Source organism: Thunnus thynnus, chromosome 19 (genome assembly GCF_963924715.1).
Source record: "Thunnus thynnus chromosome 19, fThuThy2.1, whole genome shotgun sequence".
NCBI lineage: Eukaryota > Metazoa > Chordata > Actinopteri > Scombriformes > Scombridae > Thunnus > Thunnus thynnus.
Window position 1 is genome coordinate 20775324 of NC_089535.1, and position 18744 is coordinate 20794067.

An 18744-nucleotide genomic window follows, 5' to 3' on the forward strand; every position below is an offset into this window, starting at 1 on the left:
GTGATGTGTGCATGTTCACAAATAAACTCTCACGCATAGTGGATGTACAGTGGTACATTAGCAGCCCTGTGATGTAAACGTGTATATTTTTAAATCGACTTTATGTTCCTCTGAGTCTGTCTGTGCTGTGGGGAAACACGGTCAGTTAAAAAGAATTTCTAAAATTGCAAGTGGTATGATTGTGGCTTCATTTCCCTGTGAGTTGTGATTAAGAGAACTCACAAATAACATTTAGGTTTCTGGAAATCCAAAATGCAGTATGTAGTTGACAGTGAGGGCTACTACAGAAAACTGACTTGTTTGTATCCCTGGTATGGAATGGAAAGAAAGTGTTTTGACATATTATTTTTAAAACTGCCATCTATTAATTACCTCTGCAGTGGTTTATCTTTTAACTAATGTGAGTCTGCCTGAAAACCTCAACGAATTTCCACAATCTTTCTCAGCCATAACTACAGTATGAAACACACCAAACAATAACTTGACAAATCCTAAAGGCACATTTATATGATCAAGAAATCAATTTACCCTATAATTTCATTGACATTAACGAAGTTGCTGGGGGTAACAGCAAATTGGAGAATATTTCTAGCACTGAGGGAGGTTTACACTCAACAAATCCATTCTAATTTATTTACTACTTATTTACTTTACCTCTATAAAAGAGTGGCTGTCTGCTGGCTTATTTATGCATTCCTGTAAATGCCTTTTGCAAAGTGCACTGCTTAGTAGAATTAGAGCACACACTGTTAAGACTGTGCAGAGCCCCAACAGCCCCTGCATAAGTTGTAGATGTACCATTCATGTAACCTGGCATTCACAAAGATTTCAAAATTATGTATGAGTACTTTTATAGTTCTGTAGGAAAAATCTGATCTCCAGATCTGACAACAAGAAAGGAAACACAAATGTATTGCCTTGAACCCCTTAAAGCTCACTGACCTGCTGAAAGCCCAGTCATTATTAACTCTTTCAAACTTTGCTGAAACCCTGTTCAAGCTGAATTTTAATGGGCTTCCCAAAGTGTCACAATGTGCCAAACATATCCAGCTGAACTGTGTGGAAATGTGTTTAAAAAATGAGGCACAAAGCATCTAGAATATTTCCATCTGTTGGAATGTTGCAACCATTAAGTCAGCGCAAAAATTGCAACAACAACATGTCAACATGCAAGTTTTGTCAAGAAGAGGAAGCTTGGAGTTCATGCACAGTTGGTTTATGTCCTGTGGGTCACAGAGTAGGACAGTTCCCTCGAGAACAAGCTTTGGTGTGTGTATATGTGTGTGTGTGTGTGTGTGTGGAGTGTCCACACTCAGGACTGTAACCCAACAGTAGCAGCCTTGACTGAAGGTCAGTCACGGGATTAAAATGTTTAACTCTATCGCTAAATATACAGAACACGGAGGCCTCGTCTTGGACATGCAACGAAACAATGAACACATGCAAACATATGGCATCTCTAATCTCAACACATGCATGTTATAGATGATGCATATATTTTGAAACATGATTTGCAGTGTATTATTAGTCCCGAGGGTAATTAGAGGTCAAGGAAATAATCTAATCAACTCTGGTTTCATGTACACCAGAGACTTTGGCGTGTGTCACTCTCCAGATGAGTCATCCAAAAACAAATGTCACTCAAAACTGCACAGAAAAGATAAGATACTGTAGTTTAATACACTTCTGGAAAAAAAATTGCATTTTTTTTTTCTGCAACAGTGAATGTTGATTTAAAAATATTTCACAACCGAGCTGGGGCTGTAAACTGAACCAAAGTAAACATGCTTCTTTCAGCGCAGCCAGTGACCAACGGCTCTGTTTACTCACTGACAGCACCAAACAGACTACGTTGTATCTCTCTGTCTTCTTGGAAGTATATTTGGATGCAAACTGTTTGTATTAGATTAGACAAGGCTGTATTAGTGTGTATAAGCTTTAATAGAGGACATTTGTTTTACTAAGGCCAACAAAGCTACATTAGTCGTCAGGCAGCACTTGTTTACTGGCAAACAGTCCTATCTATGTCTCTAGTGGTTTTATAGTACGGTGAACTAGATCTGAAGAAAATGACTCCATTCAAGAGAATCACAGTAAGTGCATCGAAACTAGAAATGCAGGAATGAATGAAATTCCCCTTTATTTTCACATGATTATTTCACTTTCATAGAGAAAACATTTTGGTTGCTTTCGTATGAGCCACTGAGATAAGACATATCAAGCAAAAAACATATTTAGATTTTTTTATCTTTCTTCCTCGTTCAGTTCAAATCTTAACAGTAATCTAAAAGGACACATTATTTGTGTCACTGATGAGATTATTTACATGCTTAAATGCCCCTAACTTCAAGTGTTTTAGATGCCTAAACTTCACTATATTGTACTTACTATGACTGATTTTTCCAGGTTTTAACCAAGTATTTAAATTTGCTTGAACATAACCATAAAACCTTGATGATTTTTGAATATTGTTGGCAAACCAAATCAAAAGTTGAACTTGAAATGTTTGTAGAGCTCTGGTAAACTGCTCAAATCACAAAAGTGATGGGTGGAAAATAAGCCAAGTAGGAAACATCCTGTCCAGCACAGAGTGCATATTTAACTCCAGGACTGTATCCACCTACAGTAGTGATCTGGTCAGAGTCCTGGATTTGATAACATAGTGGTTGCTTTTGCCCAGAAACTAGTGAAAAAAACATCTTGTTCACTGCACATTGTCTCATTTTCTGTTTTGTTCCATCTTCTCTTCATCTCAAGCTGTTTTGTTTCTCTCTGTCTGTGCCTCTCTATCTGTTTTTGCACTTTCCTCATTTCTCAAGCAAAACACACCGATCCAGCAGTTGCACATTGTAAACTCCAGCTGTGACTGCGGCCTCTTTGGAAACGTGTTTCATCCTGAAAGCTCTTTCTCACGCACACAAACACAAACATACAAACACACTAACCTAGGAGCCGTACGATGTTTGGATGGTCAAATTGTGCCATGAGTGCTGCCTCTCTCTGGAAGTCATTCTGCATGTCAGCTGAGGCTTCCTCCTTCAGCATCTTCACTGCCACCATTGTGAAAGACTCCATTGGCAGCAGGCCTGGTGCTCTGCAACAAACAAACATACACAAACGTATTCAAGCTCAGACAATGCACACATGCAACTATGTTATCCTTCTAGCAGAGGAGAGGAAGAGAGAATTTAAGGATTTTAACAGTTTTTGTCTATTTATCTAAAGCAACCACATGCCTGAAAGCATTCAAAAGTATATAAATCCAGAATATTATGTTTTTTGTGGTTTTTTTGTTCTTGGTAATGCATTAACCAGATTTCTATAACCTTATATTTAGAATGTCTACTAACAAGCAACCCCAGTGTAACAGTGCAACCATATTAGTACAGTACATTGTAAATGTCAGTCACTTGGAGGAAACACACACACACATAAATAGATGCATACACACACTTCCTGTGTTGGCTCACTTGAGAGGCAAACTAACGTCAACATGTTGTTTCTCAGTGGAGATTTATATATAGTCTGCACACACAAAACTACTAGTACGCACACATATGGAAACACTCTCTCAGTCACTGTTAACACACATACTGCACACTCACACACATACATTAGGAAACTACAGATTAAAACCCATCTGTCAGGAAAGAAGATATTTACCCCTCCAGTCTATTTAGAGTTCATGTATGCCTGCATGTGCAACAAATGTGTGTGATTCACAACCAATGCATGTGATGGGTTTAGGTTTATATGATTGTTTATCTGCCCTCTTCAACATATGTGCATCAGTACTTACTTCTACATACTTCTATCTTTTTGAGAACCAACTTTCAGTTTTATATGTTGAGACAAAGTGACATTTTGTTTGTTTTGACATTTTAGTTCTCAGTTTCTGAAGGAAGTTTTAGAAGGCAAAGACTAAGGTTTTAGGTTTAAGGTTAGATTTAGGTTTACAACTACAGTAGGGAGAGTCCCTAACATGTACAGGAATACAAATGTGTGTACGCATGTGTGTGTATTAGGTTCCCAGGGGTGTTCATATACTGCGCCATTCCAGTTTTCATCTGAGGGATTACCAGCTAGCCTGAAGGACATCTCTTAGATCTGAATGCCTATATACTACAGGTGCTACTGTGAAAATGCCACCAACCTCAATAGTGCTGTGCTTACTGTGCTTTTATACTGTAAACTCGTTCTATTACTGTACCCCCAGTTTATCTATTATGCAACAATTTTGCAGCAGTATAGTATGTAATACACTATAGAACAGAAGGATCCTAAATATTTTGCTATTCCTGTAGAAATCAGCTCATTAAAATGTAAAAATTTAAAGTAATTGCATAAATCTTTGAGGTCTCTTTAATAAGACTTTTAAACATTCCATGGGAAATGGGACAGTTCTTTTGGAGGCAGCTTACTTTTTAAGCTCCTCTCTGTGAAAATTTAAGTTTACTGTTTGTGTCAGTTCCAAACCATCGATCAGGGACACCACAAAGGTGGGAGGACTGTGGGACTTGTGTAGGAGGAGATCAGTTCTGATTATGCTGAGTCTCACAAGGCTAGAAAAACCTTAATCTCTATCTTATGTCGCTTCTGAAATATTTTACTCGGCTATAATTGTTATCAGTCATGGATGCATTGGCTATCAGTGACTGTGACATCCTGTCACGGGTAGATTATTCAACCTCAAACAATCAGATTGGGATTGTTTTATGTAACAGCTAGTGTTTGGTCAATTCTGTGCAAGAGGGGTGACAGGTTTCTGTTATGATGTATTATTTTTCTGCTAAAAAAAAAAACCTGTTACAACTAGAATATACATCACTATAAGCCACATGGATATGTATGACCCAGGTCTGGTATTTAGTCTATAGGGATTTATTTGAGACACTTGTGTCTTGCTGTGAACAGGGTCAGTGTGGAATGAAAGTGACACCTGTAGCAGCTCTCCTTGTGACTTTGTGAATGACGCAGCGCTTCTCAGAATGACCAGTTGCCTTGTTTAGTCACTCTCTCCCCCCTCTCTCTGAATTCTGTCTCACCCCTCTCTCTTCCTCTGCCTGACAATTATCCACATCATCATGTTAGCCCCAGGCAGTGGTTATGATGATGACATGGCAATATTCAGTATTAGTCTATGTAAAGTAATACTGCAAGCAAGCTTCCCATCTTCTACAACCTCTTACCCATTTAGGGCGGAAGGCTCTTTGAGGTGCCTTTCTTTCACTCTCTGTATCATTTCTAACCCCATCTCTTCTTCTCTCCTTTTATTGTCCAGATGGATAGATATATAGTTAGTCTATTTTACCTTTAAAGCTTTTTGCCTCTGCTTCATCTCCCTCTCTTACCTGGCTTGGAAAACCCGTCCGAAGGCTCCCTCTCCAATATCTCTAACATATTGGATATTATTTCGAGGATACTCCAGGGCCAGCAGCTTTGAGTTCAGCAGCAGGGGAACCCGCTGGTACATAGGGTTTGGGTGGAGTCGATCCAGCAGGAGCTCAGACGGAAGAGCGGTGAGTTTCGGGGTCTCCATCTCTCTGTGGACAGAAAGAAGGAGTAAGGAATACTGTAGAAAGACAGACAGAAAGAGAACCAAGACTCTTGTCTTTCTTTTACCTCTTCCTGTTCCTCCACTGTTTCCTGCGTCTGCGGCAGGCGAGGATGGTAATGCCGAGGAAGACTGCGGCAGCAAGTGCAGTCAAGACAATAACAATGACGGACATGGAGTAAGCCGGAGACGATGCTGTGGACGTGGGAGGGACACGAGGCGTCTGACGGGGGCCCGGTGACTCTGGCTTCATTACTGACACATAGCCAACACAGAGACAGTTTAAATCAAGGTGTTTTTGCTGTGAATGCACAGTTATATGTTGTAATCTAGAAAGGTATCTTGATTTTAACAGAAAAAATCTAAATTATTCAAGTCTCACAAGAACCAAGCATTTATTTGTTCAATTGTTGTTATTTTAATATGGAGCCTAGTGGGTGTAATGGATCAATCGGTAGTTTTATTACTTAATTTATGATCTAGATTTAATCATTTTCATGCACAGAGGATAATATTAATCAATATTGTTAACATTTACCAAAAGTTTAAGGTATGTCAGAGATTTCACGATGTTTTTTAACTGGTTTAAATCCATGTTAGTATCTCCATCCACTTTCTCAACAACACTGCATGAAGCAAGCAATTTATTTACTGTTTATTAAGTTGATAACTTTCACACCTTTAATTCTGCTCCGCTGCACACATAACTAATGCCAGCAAAAGATGATATTTCTGAAACAATGTCCAACACAGTGAGTGTCTAAAGACAGTACCTGGTCGTGTGCTTGCCTCGCCACACTGTGGCACGGCGCAGTACTCCCAGCGTATGTTGGGATTTGAGGTGTAACACCAGGGCTTGTCACTGATTCCTCCTGGGTTCCTGCAGTGATTGTCTGAGTTCTTCAACTCTGGAATGACATCCACAGACAGGCGGTGCTGGTGGGGAACCTACAGGACAAGATATATACAGCATTTCGGTTGGTGCATGATGCTAATGCTAACACTGTCAGGATGAAGGGAAGGATTCCCACTGTGACAACCCATGTTAAAACCATATGTACTCATGATTGCAGAAGTTGCTACGGAGCCATTCATAAGCTATACACATCTGGCACACTTCAAGAAAACTGCTAAAAAATGGAGAACTATATGTATATGAGGAAAAATATTCAAATGGTTTAGATTATTGTGTTTCTGAGTAACACAGTATGTCCTGCTGTTTTGCTGACCCTGTGACCTGGAGCGGAATAAAAAGCAAACTGTCTTGTCTTAAGGGATAAATAAAATCTAATCAGAAAATTTATGTCTGTATTTTTTCCTGGAATTGTTCGGGAGCTGTTGCAGGCAGATTTGGATGGACTAACCCTAGGAAATGTCTTACTCTCACATCAAACCTAAAATTAATGATGGCCTTGCAAAATAACTTACTACATTTTTCAAGACCTTGTTTAGGACTTATGGTGAGGTTATACAGTTAAAGTTTAATAACTGCAGATGCTGTAAAGATGTTCTTTGGTGAGGGATCTTAAGGGTTGCATGTTTGTTTCTGCAATCTAGAGTGCCAACTCAAATATTGAACATCTGGTGTCTCCATATGACATAAGCAGTTGTCCAACTTATCCCAAGAGATATGAAGTTATGAGCTGAAAAGGTTAGGTTCAGCAAAAGGGCTGCTATAGTTGAATGCTCTGGAGCATCAGTTTTCCACTGGTCCCAGGAATGCTAAAAACAACAAGTCACTGACTTCCAAAATAAGCCAATATGAGCATGTTCTGATCTGTCACACCTGTTGTCAGTGTTCCCAAAACAACGTACATGCTCTTACAAAAATGTATCATAATCTGCCACTTCTATGATTAAGGGTTGGTTAAGTATAGGCAGCTAGTGTCACAGGTTATAAACCGTCAGACGGCAAAACCAAAGAGAAAAGAAAGAGAGGAGAATAAAAGAAAGAAGAGAGGAGAGTGGCATGCTGCTGAAAGTGAGGCACTCTTGTTGAGACTGTGATGGACAATCAATGATAACACCTCATCCCTGAAATATTTTAGTCTCTGTATGCTTCTTTTTTGTTAACCTAAATTAAAAGACTTCAATCATTGTTAAAATAAACCGACATTAACTGCTGGTAGGAAACAGGATGTGAGCAACAGTCTTCAGTGTCAAAAGCCAACTCTTAGTACACCCAATCATCCATCCTAATCTCCCCTCTAAAGATGTTTAGCAGCATTTTAACAACATAGCACTACTTCCGCCATTGCTTCTGAGAGAGGACAGTCATTATTCTAATTACTGTGAGAGATTGCTTCACAGGGAAAAAGAAAAGTTACTTCAAGTGCTTATCTTAATGACCAATGTTGTTTTCTGGGGAAAGACAGTCTCATTAAAACACCACATGCTTCTAGAACATTTTCACGACTAAAACAGAGCCACAGTCATTAGATAATATCAATGAAAATTGCCAAAATAAATAAATGACTAATTTAATGTGCCTATAAATAACTGAAGTTGTTATAATAAACTGCTTTACAAGTATATATGAATTTATTATAGGTGTAATATTAAAATAATGATGAATAATACCGAACAGTGACTCAAGTGGCAAGATTAAGAGATGTTTAAATTAACCTTTAACAGCCTCTTTTGAGTCGCAGTTGGCTATCATGGTGGTGACTTCATTTGATGGACTTCTTATGACACACAACAGTTGTGTGACTGACTTATTAAGCATACTATCCGGATGAGAATATGGTCTAATGGCATGTTTAATTCATTAGAAATGTGCTCATAAGACTGCAGCAAGACTGAATCAAAGTTTGGCTGCGGTACTTTCCTATAACTCAGCAAAAAATGGGCCACTCATCGCCCTATACAGAGTACATGTAATCTGTAACTCTACAGCGTACAAATGTGCTGAACATAAATTTGATTATACCATGGAGGGTAAAATATGGTGTGTGGAAAATCAGAGTTTTGTTCTCATTTCCTTTAGAACTCATATATGCAGAATATTTTATAGCAGCTATAAAAACATTTTCCTAAAAAACATCTGCTCTGTGATGCATAGAGGGTGAATGATGACTTTGAACTGACGCATCACTCAGCGCAGCTGCTTTTCCTGTGAATCTAATGGACCAGTTAGGCAGGTAAAAGCTACACTCTGGTTTCAACAGAGGCAGTTTCTCTCAGAGGCTAAAGGAAACCTGACATCCCCATGAATATATTCTAATTGTCTGTAATCTAAGAAAAATGTGCCAATTTGCAGATTTTGCCAGTCTCTTGTTATCAAAACATCATATCTTTCTTCTTTAGCTGGTGTAGCAAGGGAAACAGCGCCCCTCTGCTGCATGCATTACAATGTGTAGTTGATGCTCTCTGTTCTGTCTAGTGGTAAGAGAAATGCATTGCTCAAAGGAGGCCAGATTTTTAGCCAATCAGATTGAGGCCAGGCTTGACCAAGCTCAACACTGAATGGTCAGTTCATCATAAAAAAACAACAACAAACAAAAAAAACAAGGGAGGCCAGGCTGAACATGGCTTCTCACCAATCAAATCACTGTCCTCGTGAAGTTTTGAAAAAAAAAACTGCCGGAGTAGCCGATGGGACCACTTAGGAAGTTAGCAGAATGGATGGAGATAGGGATCTCAAGTTTCTCATAAAAAAAAGACTTTACTAAGCTTGCTTTTGACATGCAGCTGAAGATAAAACAGAACGGGAGGCCTACCCTGAAGTTGGACCTGAGTCAGGGATGAGTTGAGGGAAAAGCTAGGTCTTTTTGTGATGGGAACTACGCAAGAATGATTGCCTCCTGTTTGACTGGTCAAGCTGCTCCTTGAACAACCCATGGAGCACAACAGGATTCGTTGATCTGACAAACCTTTCTTACATCAGTAAGTTACCTATGTGTGGCAGAAAGTTAGCTTTGTTTTGATAATGTGGATTTTTGTCTTTAAAACATATTTTCTGGTTATATGATCCATCTAATGTTTTAGTCGTTACTTTGCAACTGTGCAATTTTTAGCTCTTTATCAGTGTTTGTGAAACAAATATTTCCAAATAAGAAGTATGATGATTTTAACCTTCTGGGTCTGCCTCATTTAGTGAAAACATATAGGCCTTTTGAGTTCTGAATGAAAATGGTACAATCAGCTTCACATCAGTGCCCTCAGGGGACCCTTTCCAGTAAACATTATCCCAATCACGCTATCATTATACTTACAAAGATGAAATGAAAGCTTTGGTGCTGGCCAGGAATTTAAACATAATCATCAAAGTAAACCCACTGTGTTTAACAGTCTACATTTAATTTATGTTTAGCCATCAAAAAATTCCAGTCTTTTCCTGGAATTCTCCCTGATGTCACTGTATCTTCTCAGTAACTTTAGACAACACATTGGCACCATGAATCTATTACTAGACCATAGTGCTAATACTTCCTTCAAATTGAATTGGTTAAGTCATATTTGCGGCTCAAAAATACATCCATGATAACATGTTCACATATACATATTCACATATTTACAATATGTGAATCCTTAGAGCAGACTTTGACACATTAATGGTAAACATCATTTGAAGAGAAGAATTGGAAAGTGATCTCAGACTTATGTCCAATCATGCTCTTTGGCATGTAAAAAAATGCTGAGCAGGCCCAGTTGATTCTGATTTTGTATCAAGATAGCAAGAGGAAAAGATCTAAGTGACTTTGAAAGAGGGCTTGAGTTACAAAGACTGCTAACTGGTTAGTGTTTCAATAGGAACAGTGACTAAAGTGACATCTGCATTTAGATCTATGGGAAAGACATCAGTAAATAGGGGCAGAAATTGTGGTCGACAGCGCACGTTTGATGACTGTGATGCTCGTGCATTAGTATGATATATAAGGAAAACCGAAGCGCATCTCTTCCTCAGGTGACTGAGAATATCAGTGCAGGACGTGATCAGACTGTGTCAGCAAGAACAGTCCATCTACAATTACATAGAGAGGAATATTATAGTAGGGTTTCAGTGCATAAACCCCTCATTACAAAGATGAATGCACATTTGAGAGTTAAGTGGTGCAAAAACCATAGGCACTGGTCTACAGAGATGTGAAAAAAAAGTGATATGGACAGATGAGTCATCCTTCACCACATTCTCGACAAATGGGCGAGTGCATGTGTGGTGTACACTAAGAGAGTATTACAAGCCTGAATGCTTGACCTGCGGGTGACTCTGTCATGCTGTGGGGGGCATTTTGCTGGCATGGTTTGGGTCCACTTGTCCCCTTAAAGGGAAGGTCATTGCAAATCAATACAAAGCTGTTCTGAGTCATCACTTTTATCCTATGATGAAACATTTCTATCCTGATGGGAGCGGTGTCTTCCAGGATGATGATGCCCCCATCCATAGGGCAGGAGGGGAGTTCAGAGACTTGTAGAATCAATGCCAAGGTGCATTGAAGCTGTTCTGGCAGCACATGGTGGCCCAACACCTTACTAAGACACTTTATGTTGGTTTTTCCTGTGTTAGCTGGTTACTTATGCTGTTGATACTTTTCCCATTCCTAAAAACTAAAATACAGAGGAAAAATAAAGAAACACAGTGGTGTTCATTTTATTGTTAGTTGCCTAGCAACAGTGTTCACATAATGTACAACACTTGAAAGCCAAACATATTATCAATGGATGTATTCTTGTGCTGCAAATATGACTTAACCAATTTAATTTGAAAGAAATCATAGCACCACTAAAATAAAAAAACTTATTTAAGGTTATTGACTTTGGCGAACCGCTAGACTCTTGCTCCTGACACATGAAGGTGACGTTGTTTTCTCCTCCAGCACACTGACGGGATATTAACTGTCTATATTAACTGTCCTTTTATTCCAAAAGTTGTACATGAATCAAGGGAAGTACATTTAATAAAGTCCTGGTGGGTGGGAGTGGATGAACTCAGTTAAAGACTAACCGCCCATATGGGACACTCTAAGAAGTAAAGCGAATGAGCCCACAACAAGGCAGGGATCATTTCATTGGTCATCACTACACCTTCTATTGGTTGGGGAATTTTGACAGAGTTATTGCCCCAAAAATCCGAGAGCAAAGCAGAAATCTAAGAGCAGATGTTTCGTGAGCGCACAGAAGCAGCCTCAGTGTGAGGAGAAGGGCTGAAGCTGGAGAAGGAAAACAATACATCTGAGTGCAAGCATACAGTTTGAGCAGAGGCAGAGCAAATCTAAGCGCAAGCAGAAGTGCAAAGAATTACAAAATCTGAACTGGAAATAAATACTGGCATCATGCTCAAAAAATTGAAAGACCACCTTGAATAAATATAGGAAAAAAGCTCCATATGAGCGTAGAAGGAGACAATATAGTAAATCATGTCGTGTTTTCATATTAAAGATTGTGTTTGTTGAAGGACATACAGGGTCATTAAAGATGATAATAATCCTCCTGGTGTGGGAAGACAATGTGTTTTTGTGTACATCTCTTTATCTCATTGAGAGAGGATGTTAGCTGTATCTGTATCAGTTTCAGCATTACCATAAGTGCTCTCATGTGCACATGGCTTTCGGTGTGTAAGCCAACAAAGTGTAAGCCAACACTGTGTGGAGAAAAAAAAGAGAGAGAAAGGAAAGAGAGATTGTGCTATTATTTGTGAATAGCATTAGAGAGCAAATGTTCTTTAGATTTCACATGTGTTAGTGAGTGTACAGTAACATGTTAGAGTGTGTGTGTGTGTGTGTGTGTTGGTGACGGAGTCTGTGCAGCATATGCGTGTGAAAGCTAATTGCTTCCAGAGGCAGGATGTGACATGATGAGTCCCTCCCTCTTTGCTGACCTGGCACACACACACACACGCTGCACATGAGAGACATACACACACACACACACACACACACACACACACACGCTGCACAGGAGAGCAGTAACAGTTCACCCTAACAGACCTTCTCACTGAGCAAAGCCATAAAAACATAAAGGGGCTTTTGGGCCACAGGGAGTGTGTGTGTGCCTGTGTGTGTTTGCACATGTAAGCACTTTTGTGTGTTTTTTCTGTGTCTTAGAAGAGGTCAGGAATGTTTGATACAAAACTGAACATCCACACACAAACATCAGTCATACAATTATCATTTACTGGTTTACCACTGTGGCCATTAACTCCTTCAAATGTCATGAACAACTGCTCAACAATTCCTCTGATATTGTAACTTATTCCATTTATCTTCTGGTGATTCTGAGTGACGTGTCATTAAGTTAACTACCTAATGCACTGTAAAAAGAGATTTGTTGACTCAACTTGATTCAGTCAAGTCATCTCATTGATTTGACTGAGTTAAGTTAAGTTTGTTGACTCAACTTCCTCTGTTAAATAATTTGAACTAGAAAATATTGGTTAAGAAAACTGAAAAAGATGTTGGTCGAGCTCATTTTATCAGGTTTTTACAAATGTAAATCAAATTGGCTCAACATGAAATACTGAAAAGAAATTTTTCTATTACCAAGTTACTTAAGTTTACAGAAGTTGATAGAGATTTCCAAAATTTAACAGGACAAGCAAACTAATACCTACAAAGCAACCATTACATACCACATGAACTACACAAGAACTAGCTCAGTCCAACCTAATCATTAACACATGAAAAAATAGCTGAAAATACATATTTAAATCAGAACTTTTATTACAATCTCAAGAACTGTATTTCTACTCCAACCCACCCACATTCAATAAGTGTTCAGTGTTGCCTCCCTTTGGAACATGTAGACAAAAAAAAAAGCCTTCACGCCCTCTCACACATCCTCTCTCTTGCTCAGAGCTGCTCAAAAACTGAAATTACACCATCTTCCCACATGTAAAAAGAAGAGCATCCATCCTTTGGGGGAAAAACCAACTCTCTAATTAAGTGACTTGTTCAACAGAGCCCACTCTGAGGAGTGAGTGTTCAGGGTTGCTGCAGTAAAATGCAGAAAGACATACACAGAAAAAATATATCTCTCTAAATGAGAAATGAGAGAGAGAAATGAGAAAGGTGACTCAAATGTCAGTCAGAACATGAAAACATATTTCAAACATTACTCAAATTTCCACTCTGTTCATGGTTGCTCTACAACATAAAATACACATTCATGTATGTCACAGGCATATTTCCTCCAAAGAGAGCAATAGAGTTCAGTCAGAACATGAAAACATAAAATAAACTGGTGTAACCCACAAAAGGGTTATACATTTCTGGACGAATAGCAAAAAGTGAGGATTCTTCCTTTGGGACAAATGCAGAGACATCTTATAGGCCATCTCTCTGAGCAATTCATTCTTCAGATAGTGGACCCTAGGAGTGCACGAGTCCAACCCAATTCCCAAGTCTTTTGGATAATCAAGGTTCAGCATGTGCAGCAGTCCCATCAGGTTCACAAGAGGGTTGGGTACACCACCCAGGTGATGTATGACAATCATTTCCTCAATCATGAGGGAAACATCGTTGTAGGAAGCCGGAAGGGGACTAAAAGGATTCCAATCACCATTCCCTTAATGACGTCCTTGTGAAGTAGTTTTCTTTGGATCATCTTGAATGACATTTCACCGCTTACCTCACAAATCTTCATGAATGTAGAAGGATTCTCCCTCATGTACCATGGTAGGCCCTGCAACGCTGCTGCCCTCTTCCTTTGGTTTAATGCCTGCCAAAAAACATACGATACATAAATACAGTTGCTAAAGGACTTATATTATATAACCCCCTCACTCCACATGACATTCTGGTGACTTGAAGAAAACTGAATGAAAATATACAGTCTAAAAACCTTGGTAGAGAGAGACAGAATGTATTCAAATACATATTCAACTTATTTTGAGAACATGACATTCAGTTTACACGTGAACATTGAATGAATTTGGAAAGGCAGCTCTCTAAGTATTTTAAAGTAAAGAAATGTACTTTCCAGTAAGGACTTCATTTCTTTAATCCCCTTGTACAGCAACTGTAGGCGTTTCTGCAGATAGCTTTCTAAACATTCATAGAGTGAATTGAGGTCCATCAACATCAGCCTGGTGAATTCCTTGACAATCTATATGAGGAAGTGACATTACATAATTTTAGTGCAGTGGCATTACATCATTTTAGTCCATATGTATTTGCTGGACTGAAAACTACAGTCTTTAAAGGGACATTTCACAGTTTCCTTATTGTGTATGTGTATTTTTGATGTGCAAAATACTGTGTATCACTACAAGACTCTGAGAAACTGCACAGTTTACAATTTAACTTTGAGGTCACCCGCTTTGAACAGGCTTGACTATGGTCTCTAGTTAAATGTTTTTTCAGAGATGATTCAGTCCTGAAGAAGCACAAACAGTGTGCATAGACACAGCGGAGAGGACAGTTCCTTGCCTGATGACAGTGCTTCAGTCTGTAATGGACAATTAGTGTGCTTTGGCTGGGGGAGGAGTAATTACAGCACTTGCAGGACCACCTCATTGAGGGGCAATTGCCCCACACCGATAGCCTGCACTGAAGTGATCCTGTACAGAAAAAAGGAAAACTTTAACTTCTCTGGTTATCAGCACAAAACACAGTAAATTAAGAGTCTAAGTACTCTTTTCTAAGAAAAATGTTTTTACAATCCATATTTTAATGTATCCAGACATGCAGACACTGTTTATTTTATTAGAAAGCAGACCCACTCGGTCATGAAACTCAACTGAATGATAACTGATTACATTGCAAAAACAGAAGCAAAACTAATTATGTGTGTTTAGTGAAGGGGAGAAGGCTTCATGTTTTATTTTGCAATAAATTCATTTAACAGATGTTCAGAGTGAAGTACTGGTGAAGTCAACATGCAAAGGGAAGCACAAAGGTGAGCTGACTTTTCAGTCGAAGGACAGCCCAAAACTTCAATTTTACATTATTTACATTACTTTTACTGATGTGTGTTGAGGGCAGCTACTAAAAAAAACAGATATCAGCAATCACAAATGTGCTTTAAAGGTGTAGCGTATAGGATTTAGTTGCATCTAGTGGTGAGGTTGCAGTTTGCAACAAACTGAATACCCCTCCCTCTCCCCTACCAAGCATGTACCAACCTACAGTGGCCACGAAACTCATGAAAAATGTGAAAGGCCCTCACTAAAGTCAGTGTTTTGTTTGCCCATTCTATGCTACTGTAGAGACATGACAGTGCAACAGGGTGGGCTCCATGTAAGAGGACCCGCTCCCTATGTAGATATAAAGGGCTCATTGTAAGGTAATGAAAACACAATGATTTTTATTTTGAGGTGATTATACACTAACGAAAACATACTTATGAATATTATATTCCATTTCTGCCCAGTGTGTTCTGCTAGATGCCACTAAATTCTACACACTGCACCTTTAAACATCAGAACTCATCAGAGCTGTACAACCCTGCCATGAGGGAGAACAAAGACATTACTAGGACAAGGGGAGGACATTTCTCTTTGTTTAATAACATTAAAAGTAAAGTTAGGCTTTTAGCCTATCATGCGACAATATTATATCTGATGGACAGCTATATATCCAATGAGGAAATTCAGTAAATTAATTATTAACTACAACTGAAAATTAGAAACACATTATCCGTTCACCCCTATTAACCAGTCATCTAATCAGATAAAATGTGTAGTAACATTAGCCAGGCCAACACATAGTAGGCAAAATTTCCAACCTATGGCTAGCTAGCTAGCTCACTAACATGCTAATGTATTTCCAATACGCAAAACAAACTAAACATATATGCCTCAAAACTTGTGGTGATGGACCGTCTGAGACAGAGACTAGATGATTAATATGCTTTACCTACTGATGAACTAGCTAGATTAAATTTAAATGTACTTACTTGATAACAATGGTTCCAGCTCTGAGGAAGATGGCAGCCAAATTCTTTGCCGGATTTCAGAGTGTGTGACACCTCGCATCATGTGACTGTGACGTTATATTGCAGGCGCATACGTGTGACATAAAATGCGGAGGCTGACATATTTTCTGATGTTAATTGAACAGATTTTTCAAGTTTTTTTCAAGCTGAAGTTGTTGTAACTCTTTGTTGTAATGCGCAATGAGTTCACTCAGCATGATTGCACTAGTCCATCTGACTAAAACCCCAAATCTTTTTTTACAGTGCTTAGACTTGACACAATGATGGAGCCGTAATTGAGATGAGGACACTCCCACAAGCAACTTAGGGAATTTTTTACCAAAGTCCGAGTTCCAATTGTGACAACAAAAGTTATATATGCATCACTGATTCAGGTTTTGGACATGTTCTGTCTTTTCAGAGTTAGAATAACCCTTTAAAAAACCTTTTTGATAAAATCCTAAATGCATGCCATCAATCTAAATACGAGAAAACAGACACAGGTTTATGTCTTGCCCTAGTGTGATTAAATGCAGTTTAGTCAGTAGTATATTTATATGTGGTCCTTTTGTACCTACACTGGTATCTTTTAGTTGTATTTAAATTGATATGTTAAACAATTAACCTGTGCAGTGATGTAACATTGTGGCTTTAGGAACATATATACACACACATACGGTACATGCATCCCAGTACCTGTTGGTTCCAAGGCTGACATGGTATCCCAGACCTCGTCACATTTATGCTGCCTTGGTAGAAACGCCCTCTGTCATTGTAACATGTTGCTGTTGATACCAAACAGATAAAGGATTTTTTTTATTTGCTTCATGATTGTTATTAATTACTGGATGAACAGTGCAATTTACATAAATAAATTCAAACATTAACACTTTTCATACTTACTTGTAACGTGATCTTTCTTGATGTCTGAAATAGAGAAAAGTAAAGATTAAATATTATATATGTTAAATATTAAGAGGAGGCACAGCTATTAAGTAAACATAATAAAGTATATCATGGAGAAATCGATACAACACTCAAAGTCAATTCAGTACAGATAAGATTATATTACATAGCAAACATATACATTACATTACTATGCCTAGATAATTAACACCACACACACGCACACACACACACAGACACACACACACACACACACACACACACACACACACCTACAGCTGTATATTTTGGCTCAGTCCAGCTGCACTCTTTTAATGACCTCATCAGTATCAGTGACCTGCAGTCGAGCAGGCCAGGCATAATTTGGCCCTCAGCGAGTAACTGCACAAAGTCAACTCATGCTTTTCTTTTACATACACCCCATTTCTTTTCTCATGCTCAAGCTGTTTCTGCAGTACAGCGCTAGAAGATTCTAGCAAAGACATTAAAATAAAACAAGTAAGACATAACATGAAGTTAGTCTAAAGTTGAATACTTTAATCTGTTAATTAGTGTCTTTCACAGCTAGAGACATTGACACATTTGATTTTGTTGTTCTTCCTCTGTACCACTCCATACTATAAGATGCATCCCATGAAATTTTGAGAGACATACATTATGTCTACAAATTAAAATACCATACAGGGTTGTCCCACCAAAAAAAGAGAAAACAAAAGACAACACAACACATAACATTTTAAGAGTAGACTCAGTAAGGGATATCAATGGATATCTTACCTACAAAAGGGACATGTGTACAAGCATCAGGGTCTGTGAGAAGACTTGGTAAAGTCTGACAGTTGGGCAGCAGCGAACTAGGAGTGTGGGACCCAGTGACAGAGCTGTAACTGCTGCCCTCTAGTAGTAGTAACCACTCCTTATGGCAGTACAGCTCCCTCACTGCAAGGCAGTGTTCCCTGTTGTGAAAAGGAAAAAAAACAAACAAAAAAAACACAGATGATAACCATTTCATTGTCTCATCTGTTTCTGTTTTTTCAAGAGAAACTGTATTCAGTTATTTCTAGCTAAGTGAACAAATGAGAAAAACAAAGAAAAACATAGGCTACCTGCAGACAGGTTTAGGTGCAGGTCCTAAACCTGACGGGTTGCAGTCGGGGAAGGAGGTGTGACAGATCAGTGAGCGTAATGCAGGGCTACACACCATACTGAGTCCTTCTAGCTCTGCCCACCAGCTCTGAACCAGGTACTCCTGCATGTCCTCGGGGTCCGAGAGGGAGGTGTTAAAGAAAACTAGCGAATCATCTCGCAGAATGGTGCGGCACACATCTCCACGATACGCACTGCAGTAGCCTGAGATGCCCCTGTAGAGTCTGTTGGAGGGAGGGACACACACATAAATATCCATACATTCGATTTTCAGATGTTAATGT

General features: G+C 38.9%; 1 protein-coding gene across 1 annotated transcript in view; it reads right to left on the reverse strand.

Annotated features, from left to right (window-relative positions):
• musk (muscle, skeletal, receptor tyrosine kinase) overlaps nucleotides 1-18744 on the reverse strand; it is a 41153-nt gene that overhangs the window by 2256 nt on the left and 20153 nt on the right. The window contains exons 9-16 of the mRNA XM_067574411.1: nucleotides 18421-18684; nucleotides 18092-18270; nucleotides 17312-17335; nucleotides 17105-17193; nucleotides 6328-6502; nucleotides 5623-5809; nucleotides 5352-5543; nucleotides 2946-3094 (exon numbers count right to left, since the gene is read on the reverse strand). Coding sequence (XP_067430512.1) covers nucleotides 2946-3094; nucleotides 5352-5543; nucleotides 5623-5809; nucleotides 6328-6502; nucleotides 17105-17193; nucleotides 17312-17335; nucleotides 18092-18270; nucleotides 18421-18684 — 1259 coding nt within the window. The remainder of the gene's footprint in view (nucleotides 1-2945; nucleotides 3095-5351; nucleotides 5544-5622; nucleotides 5810-6327; nucleotides 6503-17104; nucleotides 17194-17311; nucleotides 17336-18091; nucleotides 18271-18420; nucleotides 18685-18744) is intronic.